Source organism: Pteropus medius, unplaced genomic scaffold, assembly GCF_902729225.1.
Source record: "Pteropus medius unplaced genomic scaffold, Ma_sr-lr_union100, whole genome shotgun sequence".
NCBI classification, from domain to species: Eukaryota; Metazoa; Chordata; class Mammalia; order Chiroptera; family Pteropodidae; genus Pteropus; species Pteropus medius.
The window spans coordinates 221,032-238,607 of record NW_024354875.1 but is presented as its reverse complement, the minus strand read 5'-3'; the positions used below and the strand labels follow the sequence as shown (position 1 = coordinate 238,607).

Here is a 17,576-nt window from a genome sequence, read left to right as displayed (position 1 = left end):
GCTCTCTGGCTGGGACAGCGTGTGGAGAATCAGTATTTGCTGCTACCGAAGGCGGGTGGCAGGGGAATGTGAACTCGGAGGGCTGAGTTCCATTTTGAGCTGGAGGGTCTGCAACGTTCAGGTGAGACTGAGCGAGTGCAGGAGCAAGGTCTGAGTAACGGGATGGGTGAGTTGACAGAATACTGGCGGTAACGGGTGAAGTTTGGGTCAGGTGTGCAGTTTTGGACACCTAGACCTTGGACTTGATTATTGGGGAGGTTGTGGAGTGTGACCCAAATCCCTCTATTTTAGGTAACACGTGTTTTCCACCTTTTACTCCTACAGGGATCTTACCTCTTAGCAGCTTCAAACGATTTTGCGAGCCGCATCTGGACGGTGGATGACTACCGGTTACGGGTAAGACCCGGTTAAGAAAAGTTGTGTAGGACGTGGCGCCATAGTGTAGCAGTTAGCATGTCTGCTTTACACGCAGAAGGTCCTGGGTTCGCACCCCAGTGGAGCCACGGTCCATGATCTACGGCGATGCCACCCTAAACAAGCCCGATGTCTGATCTCGGAAGCTGAGCAGGGTCGAGCCTGGTTAGTACTTGGATGGAAGACCACCTAGGAAGACCCGGTGCTGTAGGCAATAAGAATAATAATAATAAATAAAGGGGGAAAAAAAAGAAAATTTGTATAATCTCTTAACTTCTTATGGTTATCAAGGTACAAGATATAGGCAATGGCTGGCCAGTTTATTTAGGAGAATGGTGTGTATGTTCCCGAATATCATACCTGATTCCCCTGCCCTTGCCTTTCCTCCTTGGAAAAATTTGTTTCCACTTTATACTCTCACTTTGTCCCAGATTCAGTTCAAAATATTTGTAATAGGAAACCCTCATACTTTCCTGACAGCCTCGGGTGCTCCTGCTCATAGGATCTAGGCTCTGTGGATCCCCAACAAATAGTTCTAGCTGACCTTCAGTGATCTCAGTGCCAGCATGTAAATTGTGTTTCTTGTGGGCTCCAAGGTTTAATAATTATACCTCACAGAGAATAGCCGAAAGTAGGATACAGACATACACGTGGATGCGCTTATGACAGAGACAAAAACAACTCTGAAACCAGGTGCGAGGGAACGGGAGAGGGATGGGATCCGATGAGGACATCTGCGTCTGAACCCAGACTGGTCTTGAAGTCTCTTAGATTCCAAGGTGAAGAGGGTTGTTCTCGTGAAAAACATAGAGCTTAATTTGGAGACGGGTTTTTCTCCTTAACACTTGAAGGAGTCCTTACATGAGCTCATTAAGTAAAGGCTACCAAAAGATATGATGAAGGGCGAACTTGACATTGGTAGGCATTTTACTAAAAAACTTTGACACCAGCTCTTGTGTGTCAACGCACATAGAGGACAGAGGGCGTAATGTTAGGATGAACTTCAGGGAGGTGGGGAGCTGGGCTAGAATGGGCCTCTAGGGAGTCGTTGCTGGTCAGATTCGGTGATGCAGGAATGCAGCTAGAAGAGTCTTTAGAAACACAGTTATCACTGAAGCTTTCCGTTCTCTGGAAGGAGCTGTGTGGAAAATTACCAGTATTAGATGTTAGCTGATAGTGAAAGGGAAGCGATTCCTTATTTGTAGCCAAAAGGAGATCCCGGGCTACACATACAAAGCGTGAGACCTGAAGATGACAGATTTTGTCTTGTGGAAGCTGAAGAGCCCGCCTGTGTTCTCGTCTGAATGAAGCAGCGGGAAGGCGGACTGCTGGACGCCCACAGGCAGGGCTGGACTCTTTCCCCAAGGGACAGTTCACATCTGTTCAAATGCTTGAACGACTTCTGATGCAGTCTGTAGTTCTGCACCCTAGCCATGGAAAAGATGGCCGAGGCCGTTGTCATGGCAGCATTATAAATCCGTCTGTTGGTATGTTGTACTCTACGAAAACTACCGCTTATTAGACATTTAAGACGGAGTTGAACACTTCTGCGAAAGTTAATTTCCCTAAAGGAAAAGGGACTGTTCTTGAGTGGCTTCTATGTGTTAGACCCAGTACTGAAAAACGTTATGTCCGTTACTGCTTTAATCCTCGGGGAACCAGGTGCGGTAGGTAGATGAGGGAACAGAGGCTCAGATAAGCCCCCCAAAAAGTGCCTGAGGTCACACAGTTTAGTAAACAATCAACAATGGAATTGAGGCCTGTGCTCTTTCTGGTAATGGATTGGCCTGGATTATTCTAGATGGAGATACCACAAAATTATTTAATTAGTGAGGAGGGGCATATAGCCTTCCTTATATTTTAAGCCTTTGGAAGAGAAAAGCAGGCAATTGAGTCAGCCAGTGCAGGGTGATTCTTTTTTAATTTTTAGAAAAGTTCTGTACGGGCGGCATCGGCCTTTGGGTCATCTGTAAGAATGGGGCCTGGAGGCAGGGTAGGTCCGGAAGGCAGAGGTCATCCTGTTGGAAAACTTTTTCAAGTGAGCTAATTTGCAAAGGGGGCCAACTTTCACTGGACAGGGTGCTTGCTGTGAGGGTACTCGAGCACCAGGCTCGACCTGCGGGTGCTGACAAGTTGAGGGCTGGCGCCAGGGCCAAGGCCTCCTCTGCTGGACTAGCTGGCTTTGAGCACCTCTGGTCTGCTCACAGCTCTGTCCTGTCCCTTGGTGAACATGTGAAGAGGTCAGGAGACTCTTCTTTAACGGCTTCTTGAACCCAGAGAACCTGCATGAAACTTTTATCAGGGTCCAGGAGGTAAGTGGGCTCCATGTGGTAGGGGACTGTGACTTCCACTTAGCCCTAGTCGACAGAGGATGTTGGAGGACATGAATGGACATCCGTGTTCTAAAACTCAGGTTCCAAGCCCTGGTCGGCATCTCTTTAGCTTTCCTGAAGAGGGAGTGAAACGGTCAGTGTCCGCGGCCTGGCTGCTATCTGAGATGTGACTTGAACTGGGTTAAGGAACCCACCCTGCTCACTTCTCTGACAGTGACATGGAGAAGTGGGTGGTTTTTATTTCAGAAACTTCTCATCCATTCTGCATTTTTCTGGGGTCAGTTGTCTTTCGTTGATTAATGGTAGCCACCTGCATGGGGGTCCTTCGAGGTCCGTCCTGAGACACGGGAACCTGAGCCATTTGGGAACTCGGGCTGCTGTGACATCTGAACCTCATCTCTTGTGAGTCCCTGTTTAAAAGAGGAAGATAAAAGCTAACAGTAGTGTTAGAGTTTAATATTAAGGATAAAACACTGCATAGAGAAAAGAATTTTAAGTACATCCGATCCACTTAAAATAAGGACTTTTTAAACGGTAACAGTGAATTCTTGTAGAAGGCCCAGTTCCCTAGCATTGAGAGTGTGGAGCTGGAGCTGGTCCGCCTCAGGCAGCCCCCTGGGTTTCCAGCAAGAACCAGATTAGCAGAAGTCCAGACTTCTTAAAAGGCGAACTAATGATACCTTATGAGGAGCCGAGAAATAAAAACGTTCCTTTTCTTTATTAATCCAGTAGTTTCATTCCAGGAAATAAAAGGAAGCTATATGCTAAAGTGTAATCTCACCACTAAAGATTATCTAGCTATTAAAATATCTGTAAAGATTCTTTAAGTGGAGGTGCAAAAAGGCAGAGAATTGATGCTGTCAGCTGTGCGGTCCCTGCTAAACCAGTGTGAAGAAAAGATGAGTCTTCCACAGACGACGTTAGAGACCCGGGTGTTCAGAGCCCAATTTAGTGTGACTCCCCACCCCACCCCCGCCCCAAGCCTTTGCATTTCAGCTGCCACATGAAAAACTGTTTATCCTATATTGTTGAAAGGGCAATAGGTAACATTTTTAGGAATATTTTCACATGAAGTAAATGAAGATATTAATGTGTGCATTTAGAGTACGTAAAAATGAGTGCGTTCACATTGCCCATTTTTGAGCCATGTCTTTGCCTATGTTTGTGAAATGTGATTTGTAATAAGAAAGAAAACAGTGATGTACACAACTAGTTTTTGATGAAATGGTTTTTTACTAAGAATTTCATTTATATCGCATGAGAAGTGCTTCCCCAGATTTTCTGTCCCCCCCATGATTTGTACAGGTTGGACGAGTTATACTGAGTGGAGTCTCTGTCCCTGTGCTGTATTTAACGTAACCTTAGTGGCTGGAGCTTCCTTAGTTTCACCAGCGGGATGGGTGGGAACTTTTCACACTGCGGCAGCTCAGCTGCCCCCGGGCTGGCAGCCGCTGTGAGATGTGGTCCCAGCCTCAGAGAGGTTTTAATGTGGGAGGATGAGTTTAGAATCCATGCAAACGTCTACGTTTTCTGTTTGTAATGAAGTGGAGTTGCTCCAGCGAGCGTAGAGGAAAGATTAGATTCTAAAACTTAAACACTAAAAAGGTAACACTAAACTCTGAGGTCTCATCTTTGGAAATGGGGTTGGAAACTGTAAGTTAGCAGTATGTAGTAAGTATAATAGGGTTTTTAAAGGCTTTTTTTTTTTTTTTAAATTAAAAAACATCAGTGAATATCTTCTGAGCCTTTGGGGTTTTTTGTGTATAGGAAAGAGGTCGATGATGAGTAGTAAAAGGGCTGAGTCCCCAGGTCCCCTCCCAGATCCTCACCATCCCCGGCAGCCTCGCTCCCATCAGGCTCCAGTAGTGCCATGATGGGCACAAGGACAGCTGACACTCGGTGATGTCTCCAGTCTGTGTTCCCTGGTGAGCCCAGGGAGGACGTGAGGTTGGCATCCAACAGCCAGTCAGGAAGGGGTGTGATTGCTGGGGGTGCTGGGACCTGTGGTTATGATCTGGCTTTCAAGCTGAGACCTCTGATGAAAAACCCCCAGGGGTTTAATTGTTTGTTTAAAGAGGCCTGATGTTCCCTTCTGTAAATTCTGTCCCAGCGAACCTGTCTGTCCTGACTTTAAATAGGGAACTGACTTCAAGGCGCTGGGTAAAATCTAGGCTTTTAAAATTTTGTAATTTGATAAATCCACTCAGAAAAAAGATGAGAGAACAGTACAGGAAGTATCGGTAAGGGAACCTGTCTCAAAAAGGTCCTCCAACTGCCCCCCCTTTTTTTGAGGATGGGAGCACCCGAAGTTTGGACTGGTGATGTTGGGTGGTTTTTTAGTGTTGGGGGGAGGGATTTATTCTCTTCTCTTCACCTCGCCTCTGCAGCTCCCGTAGACAGGCTTTCCGGGTGGTTAGAGCTGCTCATCCTTCCGGCTGAGCATCCTGAGCAGCTCTGGGCTGCTTGGGGAGGCTGGCGCCCATGCTCACCTGGCTGTGTTTTCTCTCCTAGCACACACTCACGGGCCACAGCGGCAAAGTACTGTCTGCCAAGTTCCTGCTGGACAACGCGCGCATTGTTTCCGGAAGTCACGACCGGACCCTCAAGCTCTGGGATCTGCGCAGCAAAGTCTGTGAGGACATTCAGTCTCTCCATGTGTGTGTGTGCTTAGACGCTAACCACCTTTCGTGTGACACAGTATGAATTTTAAGTCATTTCACACTCAGAGAGGCGCCGAGGTAGTGGCCGTTAACATGGTCCAGGCTTTGTTTAAATGAGTAGTTTGGGCTGTGCGGGGCCCGAGGCAGCGATGTTGTGTGGACAGCCTGGAGGGGCGCCTGCTCGGGTACTGATGTTTGGTTTTCTTTCAGGCATAAAGACAGTGTTTGCAGGATCCAGCTGCAATGACATTGTCTGCACGGAGCAGTGTGTAATGAGTGGACATTTCGACAAGAAAATTCGTTTCTGGGACATCCGGTATAATACCCAAGAGTTGGTGGGGAGGCAGATGAGAGGGTCTCTCCGTGGTAGAGCTGTGGCCATAGCTATACGGGTTGTGTTTTTTAAATCCCTGGAAATGACAGAAATGAGCTGCAGTCCACATTTACTTTAACAGTTTGATATTCTTTAGCATGAAGTAGACAGTTGGCGTTCAGCAATCACGAGCATGCGCTGTGTGTCTGCTAGGTGCTTTACTAGCTCCTGGGGAACCAAGATGAACAAGTAGGCAGGTGGAGAGTGTAAATGTAATAGGTGGGCTGGACACACAGTCTGCCCAGTGCCTGACGTGGAGCCCTGCAGCTTCGTCCGAGGGTGTGAGACAATGCCTCAGACACTGTGAGCGCTAAGCAGGCTTCATGTTGCAGAAAAGCCACCGAGAGGCATGGCAGACCAGACTGCAGGGCAGCCAGGTGTGTCCGAAACAGGGCAAAGCGGGTCATAGGCAGATGAGACTAACAGGGCGGGTTGGGATCACATTGCCACGGGCTTTATATGCCATCTGTAGGTGACCTGATCTTACAAACCACTGGGTGTTTAGCGAAGGATTGCTCCATGAGAGCCTGGTAGATTCCGTTGGTGGCAGTTGTAGAGGACATATCGGGGAGCAGGGAAATCAGTAGAGTTGCTGAGGATCTGAGCTCACAGCAGTAGAGGCGAGGTCCGGAAGGAGGGAATCCATTTAGGGAGCATTCGGACAGGGCTTGTTGAGAAGTCGGATGTGGAGGGTGAGGAAGGGGAAAATTAAAGCCAGACAGAATAAGTGACAGATTTAGGAAGAAGGCCCAGAGAATGTGTTCGGGTAAGGACATTAGTTTGTGGTTTCTGATAGACGTTTGTAAAAACAGGAGCAGAGGTTCTGAGAGAGGTTGGAAGTCCTCACAGGAGGACGGAGACAGTGTGAGAACGGATTGCCCAGCACCAGCACGTGAAGCAGGTGAGGACAGCATTCAGGGAGCTGCCCGAGGAGGAGTGGCCAAAAGCGGCAGGAGTGCTGGACAGTCCTGTTGAGGGGCCAGGGTTGAGAGGAAGTGGAGGGGCCGGTCGACAGCAGGAGGAGCCCAGAGGATGAGGCTGGTTTGCTAGGTAGGTGGCGAACTGACTGAGTGACGGGCAGCTGAGGCAGAAGCCCAGTCACTGAGCAGTTGTGGACAGAGTGGGGAGTGACGAGCCAGGGTTCTCGGTGATGCTTAGAAAGGCGTAGCATGAAGCTTGTGGCTCCTAGGCCCAATCTTCAGTTAGCTTTTTTAACCTGAAACATGGAATTTGAGAGTTAGACTGGATGTTCGGAGTCTCCTGGTCCACCCCTGATTTGACAGATGAAGACCCTGAGTCCTAAGGAAGTGGAGTGTCTTGCCTTCAGCCACAGACTTAAAATCACTCGGTTATACTCTTCCTTAGTGACGTGTGAGGTAGGAAGTCATTTCCTTGAAAGCTTACAGCGAAACGACTACAGACGGGCTGTGTCGCCAAGGGGGCCCTGCGCCATTTGCTGGTCATGGAGCTGGGGGAGGACCACGGCCTCCAAGGGAGAGTCGGGAGAGTAAAGGGAAGAAGAGGGAGTCGCGGAGTGTGGCGACTGCCCTGGAGTCCCAGCTCCACGTCTGGCATCAGCAGGGGAGTCGGAGGGCCCTCGAGCTGAACTTGGAATGGCAGGAGGCCTGTGAGAAACACTCATTTGTCCGTACAAGGCCACCCAGGCCCACCGAAGTGTGTGTGCCTTTGGTTAGTGGCAGTGATATAATTGAAATACTATTAGTTGGCTATAGCCCTGGTTAGGTTAGCACATGCTGATCAGAAACTCTGATTGGCAATTATTGTATCATTCCAAAAAGGAGTGATAAAATTAATTCCTACTAAGAGTTGTAGTGCTCAGAACTATTAGCATAGACCCTATTGACAGGAAAATGATAGAAGCAGTCACAGGTCGTTTCTGTGGTTGGGAGCACACTCCCTGCTCTTGGCGTTGCGTTCTCATCGAGTTGCCATTTCCACCTTCTCTTCTCCCCGGCACAGCGTTCTGGTGGAAGCGGGGGGCGTTCCGGCATGTTTGTGCCACGTTCTCAGACTTCCGTTACTTCTGTAGATCGGAGACTATCGTCCGAGAGATGGAGCTGTTGGGAAAGATCACTGCCCTGGACTTAAACCCAGAAAGAACCGAACTCCTAAGCTGCTCGCGGGACGACCTGCTGAAAATTATCGATCTCCGAGTAAATGCTGTCAGACAGACGTTTAGGTAACGGAAGACACGCCGGGCTGGGGTTCATTTGAGTTGCCGGTTTTCTGAGGATTTGCGTGAAGACCGGCCCGACCCTGCCCTCAGATCCTGAGAGCTGTGAGCGCTCGGGGTGACAGTGCCCTGTTGTCTGTTTCAGCGCGTCTGGGTTCAAGTGCGGCTCCGACTGGACGAGAGTTGTGTTCAGGTTGGTGGCGATGCTCCTTCTGCCCCGTCTCACCCCCCAGCTCAGTTCATCTCAGAGGTTAGAACGTGGGCACTTGCCCATTGGGAAAATGAGCCAGATTTATGCAGTGTCCCAACCTGAGTCCAGGAGGGAACCTATAAGTTTAGTTCCAGAGGTCACTGTCTCTTTCCTTCCTAGTGTCCCTTTGCGATTATAGGACAGTAAGTGTGTTGTACCAAAATACAGCGTTTGCTGGCCGGCCAGTTCTGGGCACAGCAGCTACACCTCTCTGCACGTGTTTACGTGGGAACTGTTCTAGAGCTCTGAGGGGAGGGTGGGACGGTCCCCTGGAGCAGAGCGGAGCAGGCTCTCGAGAGAAGAGCGGCTTTACTCCTGGTCCCCCTGCTCCGTGCGTGGCGCGTCTCCCACGCGCTCCCTGGTCGGGTCTGGTACCGCGGCGACAGTTTCCCCTTTCTTTCCTTTTCTGCTGTCACTGAACCGTGTAACCAGGCAGCCATCTGTTAAAAGAAACCCGTAGCCATTTGGGGGTTGACTGGATCTCCCTGTGTACTGTGTTTGAGTCTGAGAGAGAGTTAGGGACTTGTGGCCCCAAGGAGTAACGTGGTGGCACCATTATTCCTTGGGTGGGTGAGGCCAAGATCACAGGGTGAAGCAGCTTTCGTCGGAACGGTTGTGAACGGCGCACCCTGGTTTCTGGGCGTATGGGCACAGTCACACGTTGGACTCATAAAGGACGAATGGTACTCCTTGGGAAGAGGCGCGGATGCTGAAGTGGGGCGGGCGGTTGATGGCCTCTCTTGTCTTCTGCGTTCCAGCCCTGATGGCAGTTACGTGGCGGCAGGCTCGGCCGAGGGCTCCCTCTACGTCTGGAGTGTGCTCTCGGGAAAGGTGGAGAAGGTGCTTTCGAAGCAGCACGGGTAAGATGCGCCCCGTGAGCCCCTCGGGTTGTGAGTGCGTCCTGTGACTACACCCCAGGGGTCATGTCCTCTTCAGGCAGGGACCCGAGTTGGCCCCACGAGGGCAGTGTCCACTCACGTGCTCTGCTGTGAGCCAGGTTAGCGGAGAGAAGCTGTCGCACAGTACAACAGACGGCAGTGTGCTGGTGGTTTACGTTACAGAATATTCCATGTAGAGCGAGTGAGTAGTGGCTGTTGGAGAAGGAGTTCGAGAAACGTTCTCTCGTCTTCCCGAGGCTCCTCTTTTTCTTAGCTTTGTTCTGGCCACCCCAGCCCAGCTGCTAGTTCGAATGCAAACCCGGTTTCTCCGTGTCCACCTCTCTGCCTCAAGAGCAGTGACAATATTTCTGCTCCTCAGTCAGTGGTCCTGAGGCACTTGTCAGAGTCATGTGACGTTACTGTCTTAATTCTCTCAGAGCTGTTCTTTAGGGTACACTTGGTAAGGCCTGACTCCTTCCGTTCCAAAACTGCTTCCGGAAATCGATGCAGGGCTCCTCGGAGCTCACGAGGGCCTGCCCGCGAGTGGGGGCGCGCTGGCAAGGGAAGCCCGCCTCCCTGAGCGCCAGGGGCCCGGGCGAAGCTCGCTGGGGTCTCACTGGCCTTCCCATCTCTCCTTTTGAAGCTCGCCTGTCAACGCGGTGGCATGGGCCCCGTCTGGCTCCCACGTTGTCAGTGTGGACAAAGGCAGCAGAGCTGTGCTATGGTCAGAGTACTGACGTCACCTCAAGAGCAGAGCCAACGCCGAAGAAGCACCGGGCCCGCAGCTCTGTGCCTGCAGGTGGTGGCGTGTTGGCTGTGGCGTCAGCCGTGCGGCACGGTGGCCTGCCTTTGAACAGGACTTCTAAGGACTTAGGCTGAGGTTTCTGATGACACTGAATAAGATGGGGCGCTGCGGTCCCTTAGCAGGCGTTCCGCGTCTTGCCTCAGTTCTGGTGGGAAACTGCTGGCCCTGAGCGTCCCACCCAGGCGGGGAGCACAGGCCACCGGGTGCCTCTCGGGGCGGCAGCGCCAAAACCAGCCGCGCACCTGGGCTTGGTTCTCCCTCTGCTCCTCCGTCCTCCTCCCAAAGTCGGTTCTGGCCTGATGCGTGCCCCGTCAGCTTGGGTCATTTTCCCGGTGAACTCGCTTTAATCATTGGATCACCAGAAACCAGAGCGAGGTTACCCCTGTCCTCAGGTAGCCCAGGGACTCGCTGGTTTCCAGGGAGTCGTGGGACTGCGGTCCCCCGCTGGTTTCATCTCTCCTTCGAGGCTCCTTCCGACCTCACGTGATAACGGTTGGGATGCTCTTAGATCTCCTACGCTGCTCTTGGAAAGCAGCTGGTCCTCAGAGCTTATCTGTCTCTTGGTCAAGCAATCAATCTCAATTTGGTTAAAAAAATATTTTCTTGAGAGGAACTGCAAAAACTTTTTTCCAAGAAAGTGGGTGTGCTGCAGGAGTAGGGAACGTGTTCCTGTCCCCATCTGTCAGTTCCCGGAAAGCGGGCACGTGCCACATTCTTTCCAGGTGCGTTTAAGTGACAGTTGCTGGTGACGGGATTGGAGGGCTGGAATGTATCACTCTGGAGCCAGCTGCTCCAGGTCGCACTGCCCCTGTGCCAAGCCTATGTGCAATACCCCCTTGCAGCTTCAGCGCAGGAAGCCCACTCCAGGAGGCGGGGGTGTCGCCTTCGACTTCAGGAGCTGTGACTGAGGCCGTGGAAAAACTGGCCTGTGACATTTTTTTTTTAAATTTATCTTTCCCATTTTTCCTGTGTATGAAATTTTAGTTCCTTGAGCGAAACACCAATATTTTGATCACTTTAATTTGCACTTTATTTTCTTCCATACTTGCCCTCTGGACAGGGGTGGGCGTGAGTGCTGGGGCCAGGCAAGGGGGGATGTGCACCCCTCCTCTGAGGGGCCTCGGCTCCGGCTCCCTCCTGCCCCGCCCGCCCTCCTCTTTCTGTGAGTTGTTCAGAAGACGCAAGTTGGGGGGAGTTGAAATTCACAGCCAGGCCACATCTTTTATTTATTTAATTGTGTTGCCCAACAGAACTTGATTGTAAATAAAAAAGAAATATTATATACTTTTCAAACTCCGTGTTACTTCGTGGTTCTTTAATTTCCTTTTATCCATAAGGGAGGATAAAAGCTCTTTCCTTGATTTTCTGGTATTTATTCATTTATAAGTAACGGCTGATACTTTCCCGGTTTTTTCCTTATCGTTCATCACCTAAGCCTAAGTTACCACTGCCTGTAAACATCAACATTCTCCTTTCCCGTCACTTCCAAACCTTAACTGAAACCAGAACAGTCTCCTCGGAACTCCAGCAGCTGTACCTGAGCCCCCAGCGAGGGTCCTCCTGCTGTCGGCTCCACGTGCAGGGGTACTCCCAGCCCCTGCTCAGGGGCCTGTCCACACGACTGATGACACACTGTTCATGTCTCCTCTGACGGGGCGTGAATTACCTCACGGAGGAGTGATTTATTCATGGCCACCCTGATATCTAGCAATCAGCCTTGTGCTGTTAAATTATGATCTCCCAGAATCCCCCAAAAGACCAGGCCCACTACCACGCTGTGTTTACTGAGGGGTGGCCAAACATTGCTCAGCCCAGCAGCTCGAGCCAAGAGTCCATCGTGATCGGAAGTCTCAGAGGCCACCAGCATGCTCCAGAAAGCTAAAGGAGCCCTTTGCAAGTCACCTTCCAGGAGGTGAGTCATTCTTAGGAGGGGCTGGAAGTAAGCAGTAGCCGCTGATGATCCCGTTTTCTTTCAACTTGGAGAGGTTTCAGTTTGAGATCCACCCACACTGGAAAGCTCTTCAGATCACCTGACTGCCGCGGTTGAGCTGATGGTGTGGGCTGACACTGCGGTGGACTGTGACTTCTGTCCAACTCCTGGTCTTCACCTTCCCATCCGGTACCCTACCCCAGTGCTGCTGGTTCCATTGGGGTGTGGGGAGGCGGGCATAGGAGTTTTTTAACTTCCCAGATGTTTCCTGGGTGGTTATAGTTAATGTGTTGCCTCATACGTGTTGTCAGCTTTGATCCAGGTATTAACATAGCTCAGAAGCTGAGAATTGAAAAACATCTTTTTAATGAACTTACATTTCCTAGGTCGTTTCCCAAAATAGTGTAATCAGTCCAGCTGATGCCTTGTTCTCAAAACACAGACTGCGCAGCAGCCTTTCTCCTGCGAGTGCTCTAAAGCCCCTCTGATCTTTCGGATCCCACACAGGAAGTTCTGTGTGGACACAGATAAACAGAGGAAGCTCCTTTCAGCCGGGAGGGCCCAGCCCAAGCCCCGAGGCAGGTGGGTTGGGTTGGGAAGTTCCAGGTTGCAGGGTGTACCAAGGTGTGCAGAGCTACCTGGCGGCGGGGCAGGAGAGACCAGAAGAGCGGTCACGATAAAGCAGTGTATACAGACTGTGTGCGAGGCTGCAGAAACCAAGCATTTCTGTTTTTATAAGTTGCCTTAGAGGGAGATAAGGAGCCTTTGGCTCTCAAATTCTGTAAGATCTGAATTGTATCCCATTTCACGAGTATGGGAATATTTCACAGCTAAGCAAGAAGCCGTCCTAGGTGCTGACCCCTCTGAGTGGGGGGGTGGCCCCCACCTCACCTCCAGGGGCTGCTGCCCCTCCAGGCCCCCGTCTGAGGCGTGATGCCTTGGGCCCCCTGTGGGGTGTGGGGAGGGAGAGCTGGCCAAGGTAATGCCTTTACTCCACTGCGTGTGTCCCCTATGTTCTGTAATAAGTCCCAGGCACACTAGGAAGCCCAAATTTTCAAGCCATTAAACTGTGGAAATGTTGAGGAAAGGGAAAGATGTTTGCGTTTGCGTATATTCGTAAACACACACAGGATACGTGGTACATGCCAGTAAAAGATCGGACTCTGATCCGGAAAACGCATCTCGCCTGCCTCACCTCAGCAACGTCTGATTCTCTTAGCTCAGGGAGCTCTGGCTTGCGCAGCACAGATGGCCCCACTGGTTTCCGCCCAGGACCCCGGACCCACCCCGGTGTCCATCCCAGGTACTGCCCCCACCTGCGTGCTCGCCACGCTGTGCCCCTCAAATCCCCGCACGCCCTTCGGTGGTTCCTGCCCAGGGCCACACGGCCCTCACTGCTCTGCCCCAACTGCCTGGCCGGCCCAGTGAGTGTCCACGTCCAGCTGGGCCCAGAACCTGAAGAAGCAGAGGAAGCACGAGTGGAGGCAGCCCCACGTCCCCACCTGCCACTCAGCAGTTTCGCCAGAGTGTTTTATGGCACACTGCAAGCATGTCATTTTCCTCATAAGTCAGCACGCATCCCTGGAGAGTTCAGTCGGTGAAACCCCAGACTCTTAAAGCAAACCAATAAGGACACCGTGCCATCCTTCCACCTCCTAGAATCAACAGTACCTCGATGTCATTCACTATCCAGTTTAAATTTTCCTATTTACGATTTTTTTTATGATTGGCTTGTTTGAATTGGGATACAATTAGCTTTAGCTGTATAACTACCTTAAGGTATAATGGCTTAAAACAACCATTCTGAGGATTCTGCGAGCGGGCTGGGCTGGCCAGGCTCCAGCTGAAGCGAGGGCGAGGGGGGGCGGGGCTCACATCTGGCTATTGATGTGCAGTCAAGGGAACAAAGAGATGACACAGCCAGAAAGCAAGCGTCACTGTGCAAGCACTTGTCACTCTGCTCCTCGTTACATCCTGCCGCCTCGTTACATCCTGTTGGCTGGAGCAGGTAGCACAGGCAGCCTTGCCTCGATGCGGAGTACTGCCCAGTGGCCTGGGAGCCGGGGCAGGAACCATTGTGGCTGTTGGGCAATTGTCCACATTAAGGGCTACATTCTGTTGTCCCGTCTCTCAAGTCTCTGACTCAGGAACAATATCTCTGCTGACATTTTTTAAATCCTCAGATTCGGCTGACTTTCCTGATACAAGTAATAAGTTTGTGTCCCACGTGGGAACTCTAGTCCTATACATCGGGGTGTGGATTTGCTCCGGCCTGAGACATGGAGGAGAGAGCCGGTAAATTCGGGGGTGCTGGTGAGACAGGCCGGTGAGGAAACCGCTGGTTTCCAGTTAGGAAGCCAGAAGGCCTGTTGCTCCTTGGAGTACGTGCCCAGGTGGCTCTGAGAAGCCTCTTCCTTGATAGCCATGTACTGCTTGGCATGGAGTGGATACTCAGTATTTTGCATTTAGTAGAATCGAATCAGCCAAGAGCAAACCAAACAGCCCAAGAGAGTGGGTCATAACACTCACCCTCATCACCTCAGATGACCCTAATGGCCTCCCAAAGGCCCCATCTCCACATCCCATCACAGTGGGGATCAGGGCTTCAGCACAGGAATTGGGGTGGGATGGAGGAAGGCACAAACGTTCAGCCCAAAACCGGCCTCTCCTCCTAAAAGCATCTCCCTAATTTTGACAACTGCAGGAGTAAGCGACTTGATTCGCTGTCGACTGAATTCTTGTGTTGAAGCAGCCCCGTTACCATGGAACTCCCCGCACCTGCCAGTGTGCGTGTGCTGACTCAGCCTCACGAGGAGAGTTAGGATGTTCTGCCTCCACGTGGCACAGCATGTTGTCTTTTCAAAGGACTCGTCTGCACACTCCATGCATCTTCCAACCGTGCAGGACAGGGCAGTTCGGGGTCTTCTCCTCTGCAGAGGAAGAAAAGGAAGTAGTCACGCTGCTTTCTCAAGAGCACGGTGGGTTCGTCAGTGAGCCGCGGAACCTGGGGCATGTCTGGGGCTGTGTGTGCAGCGTGCTTCAGATACACACAAACCTGGAGCATAACGTGCCATCCTCAGCACGATGCCTCAGATGGACGTTTGAAGTCTGTCTTGGGGTTGAACCCCAAGGTAGTGAGAGGGTTTTAATACCCATGAGGAATTAGCACTTGTGTTCTGATTATGACAGGGTCACACGTGGAAGAGATTAGACTGACTTGAAGCAATGGAAAGAAGTAGAAGGGAGCCTGGTTCCATCCTAACGAAAAAGAATTTCTCACACTTCGTACTGTTTCTGAGAAAGGTGGTAGTGATCTCCCCACCCCCAGAAGCATGCAACAGCTTGTAGCTATTGTAGTGGAGATCCAAGCAAGGCATGGAGTATAGATTAGATACTTTCTTCCCCTTAGGAATTACAGAGATTACATTCTGTAGTTTAAGCCAACCCAACCCTGTTCCTCAGGCCCATTTGACTAAAGAGGCACGAGGAACTGAGGTGGCACCCCAGAAAGCTCAAATTCCCGGCACTCTTCACACACTGAGTTATAAACCAGGAGCTTACTCTCTGCTGCACGTGCCGCTTGCAATGGCAGGACACCCAGGTTTTCCTCCATGAGCAGGCGTTTGCTTGCAATTTCACCTGCCACTCCCTGCATGTGCCCCAGAAGCCCCTCAGAGGACCCAGCCCTCACCCCTCACAGCCCATAAGCTGCTTAGCTGGTCTTCCCACACTGCAGTGGCGCGGTGTGGTTTTGGGGAGAGGAAGCAACATGGCATAACCATCTCCCTGGATGGACGACTGACTCCAGAGAAACAAGTCATGCCAGGCTGTTGGTGCCCAGACAGGCAGTATATAGACCCTCCCAAAAAGATGTGGTTGGCTGCTTTTTTTTGAGGGGGGAGGTAAGGGAGGCAGTGGGGGAGTCAAGTAAAACTCATTTTCTGAACTACTGTCTACTCCCATCTTTATTTTCTTTTTTTAAAAAGGACCCTTCGTCCTGCTTAACAGCTACATTCTGAAATACTTATGGGTCAAGTGTGATGTCTGCAGTTTACTCTCGAATGGCCGAAAAGGAAAAAAATGATAGAAGTAGATGAGCACACGCGGCAAAATGTTCACTGTCGAATCTCAACGTCAACTGTGGGGCTGTTTCTTGTGTTATTTCAACTTTACTATTCTAAAATCTGTAACAACTTTTAGAAAATGCAAAACTACTGACAAGCAGAAGCTTGGGTTTGGGGGCATTGGTGGAGGAGGTGACGGACACGGGTGCAGGAAACTTTGGGGGAGACGAAAGCGTTCTACGCCTCGATCGCAGTAATGGTTAAACTCATCAAAGTGAACACCGAAAATGAATAAATTTAGTTGTTTGTAAACTATGTCTCAGTAAAGATAGGAAGGAAGAGGACATATGAATATCAAAAAACGAGAACCTCATAACCTTAGTAGGAAGGCCACCTGTTATACTGAAAACGTGTGGTCCTGCGTAAAAACACAGTAGCGCCTTCATTTTCCTCATTTCTCTACCGAGCAGAGAAGACTTCATCAGAGACCGTGTTTCTGGAAACCACGAGGCCTGGCATCCAGTGCCCAGGCTGGCAGGTTAGCGACAGATCTGCCCCCCTCGACCGCCTGGGGCTGATACCCCTGCAGGAGAACAGGGTTCCAGGAGCTCCCACGGCCACGAACTGGTCCTGGGTCCTGCAGCCACAGCTCAGGGCAGCGCCTTTGATGGGGACACGAAAAGAAGCGCCCTAGGCATTTGTTTTTCTCTTATTTTCGTATTTTTAAGGGAAAAATTGGATAGTCTTTTAAATTGATAACCATGTTATACATTTACTTTTCTTGGTGAGCAGTCAATGATCATTGGAGACAATTTTTAAATTACAGGCAAAAATACTTTAAAAACAAAACCTAAATTCCCACCATACAGACTGCCTGTGTTAGCTGCTTAGCGTGTATCTTGGCCGATTGTACATGTGATGGGTATCAAAATATGCATGCATGTGTGTGTGCATATATGTAAATATACACACGTGTGTGCCTACATGCGCACACACTGCAAACTCTGATCATACCACATGTACCATCCAATGGCCACCTTGGTTTGGTCACGATCTCTACCTTCCTGTTCCAGAAATTTCCATTCCCATCTTACCTGTCACCCAGATCATATTCGATTTTCCCGCTGCACCCCAAATGGCTCATACCTCCTGTTTGTCCGTTTTTGCAGCTAATCTGGGGCCAAACATTACATCTGAGGTTGAGTCCCATAAGTATCTTTTTATCGGTTCACTCCTTTTCTATGACATTGACTTATGAAACTCACCAGCTACTTTTCTGGACTCACCCGGTAGCTTTCTTGTGGGTCGTTTAGCTTATTCCTCTATTCTTGGTATTTCCCATAAACTAAAAGTCTTGTCTAAAGGCTAGATGGATTCAGTTACCCCAAGGTGACACGTCACAGCTGGTTGACATCTGATGACATCACATCTGATGACTACCATGAAAAACTGACAGGACTTGTGACGTAATAGGACGTGGGGTGGAAGAGAGGGACCTGTCCAGTTCGGCTTCAGAGTACAGGGGTTCATCTGGAGGTTGACGTTTCTCCTTGACCTTTTTGCTCATGTCCCTGCCCCCCCAGCTTGCACTAGCTGCTTGCTGAGTTTAATAAACTGTGTTGAGCACCAGAAAATCCCCTGTCCTGTGAATGGATAATCAGTCTATTTCCAGAAC

General features: G+C 50.4%; 1 protein-coding gene and 1 non-coding gene across 5 annotated transcripts in view; both read left to right on the top strand.

The window, feature by feature from the left end:
- ATG16L1 (autophagy related 16 like 1) overlaps positions 1-11,187 on the top strand; it is a 35,580-nt gene extending 24,393 nt beyond the window's left edge. For all 4 annotated transcript variants that reach the window (XM_039856002.1, XM_039856003.1, XM_039856000.1 and 1 more), the window contains 7 exons: positions 325-396; positions 5,259-5,379; positions 5,618-5,723; positions 7,831-7,980; positions 8,120-8,167; positions 8,983-9,084; positions 9,746-11,187. In XM_039856002.1, coding sequence (XP_039711936.1) covers positions 325-396; positions 5,259-5,379; positions 5,618-5,723; positions 7,831-7,980; positions 8,120-8,167; positions 8,983-9,084; positions 9,746-9,839 — 693 coding nt within the window. In that variant the 3' untranslated portion in view covers positions 9,840-11,187. The remainder of the gene's footprint in view (positions 1-324; positions 397-5,258; positions 5,380-5,617; positions 5,724-7,830; positions 7,981-8,119; positions 8,168-8,982; positions 9,085-9,745) is intronic.
- Positions 4,521-4,781, top strand: LOC120597517 (small Cajal body-specific RNA 6). Its single transcript, XR_005651400.1, has one exon.
- Positions 11,188-17,576: the final 6,389 nt, after the last annotated feature.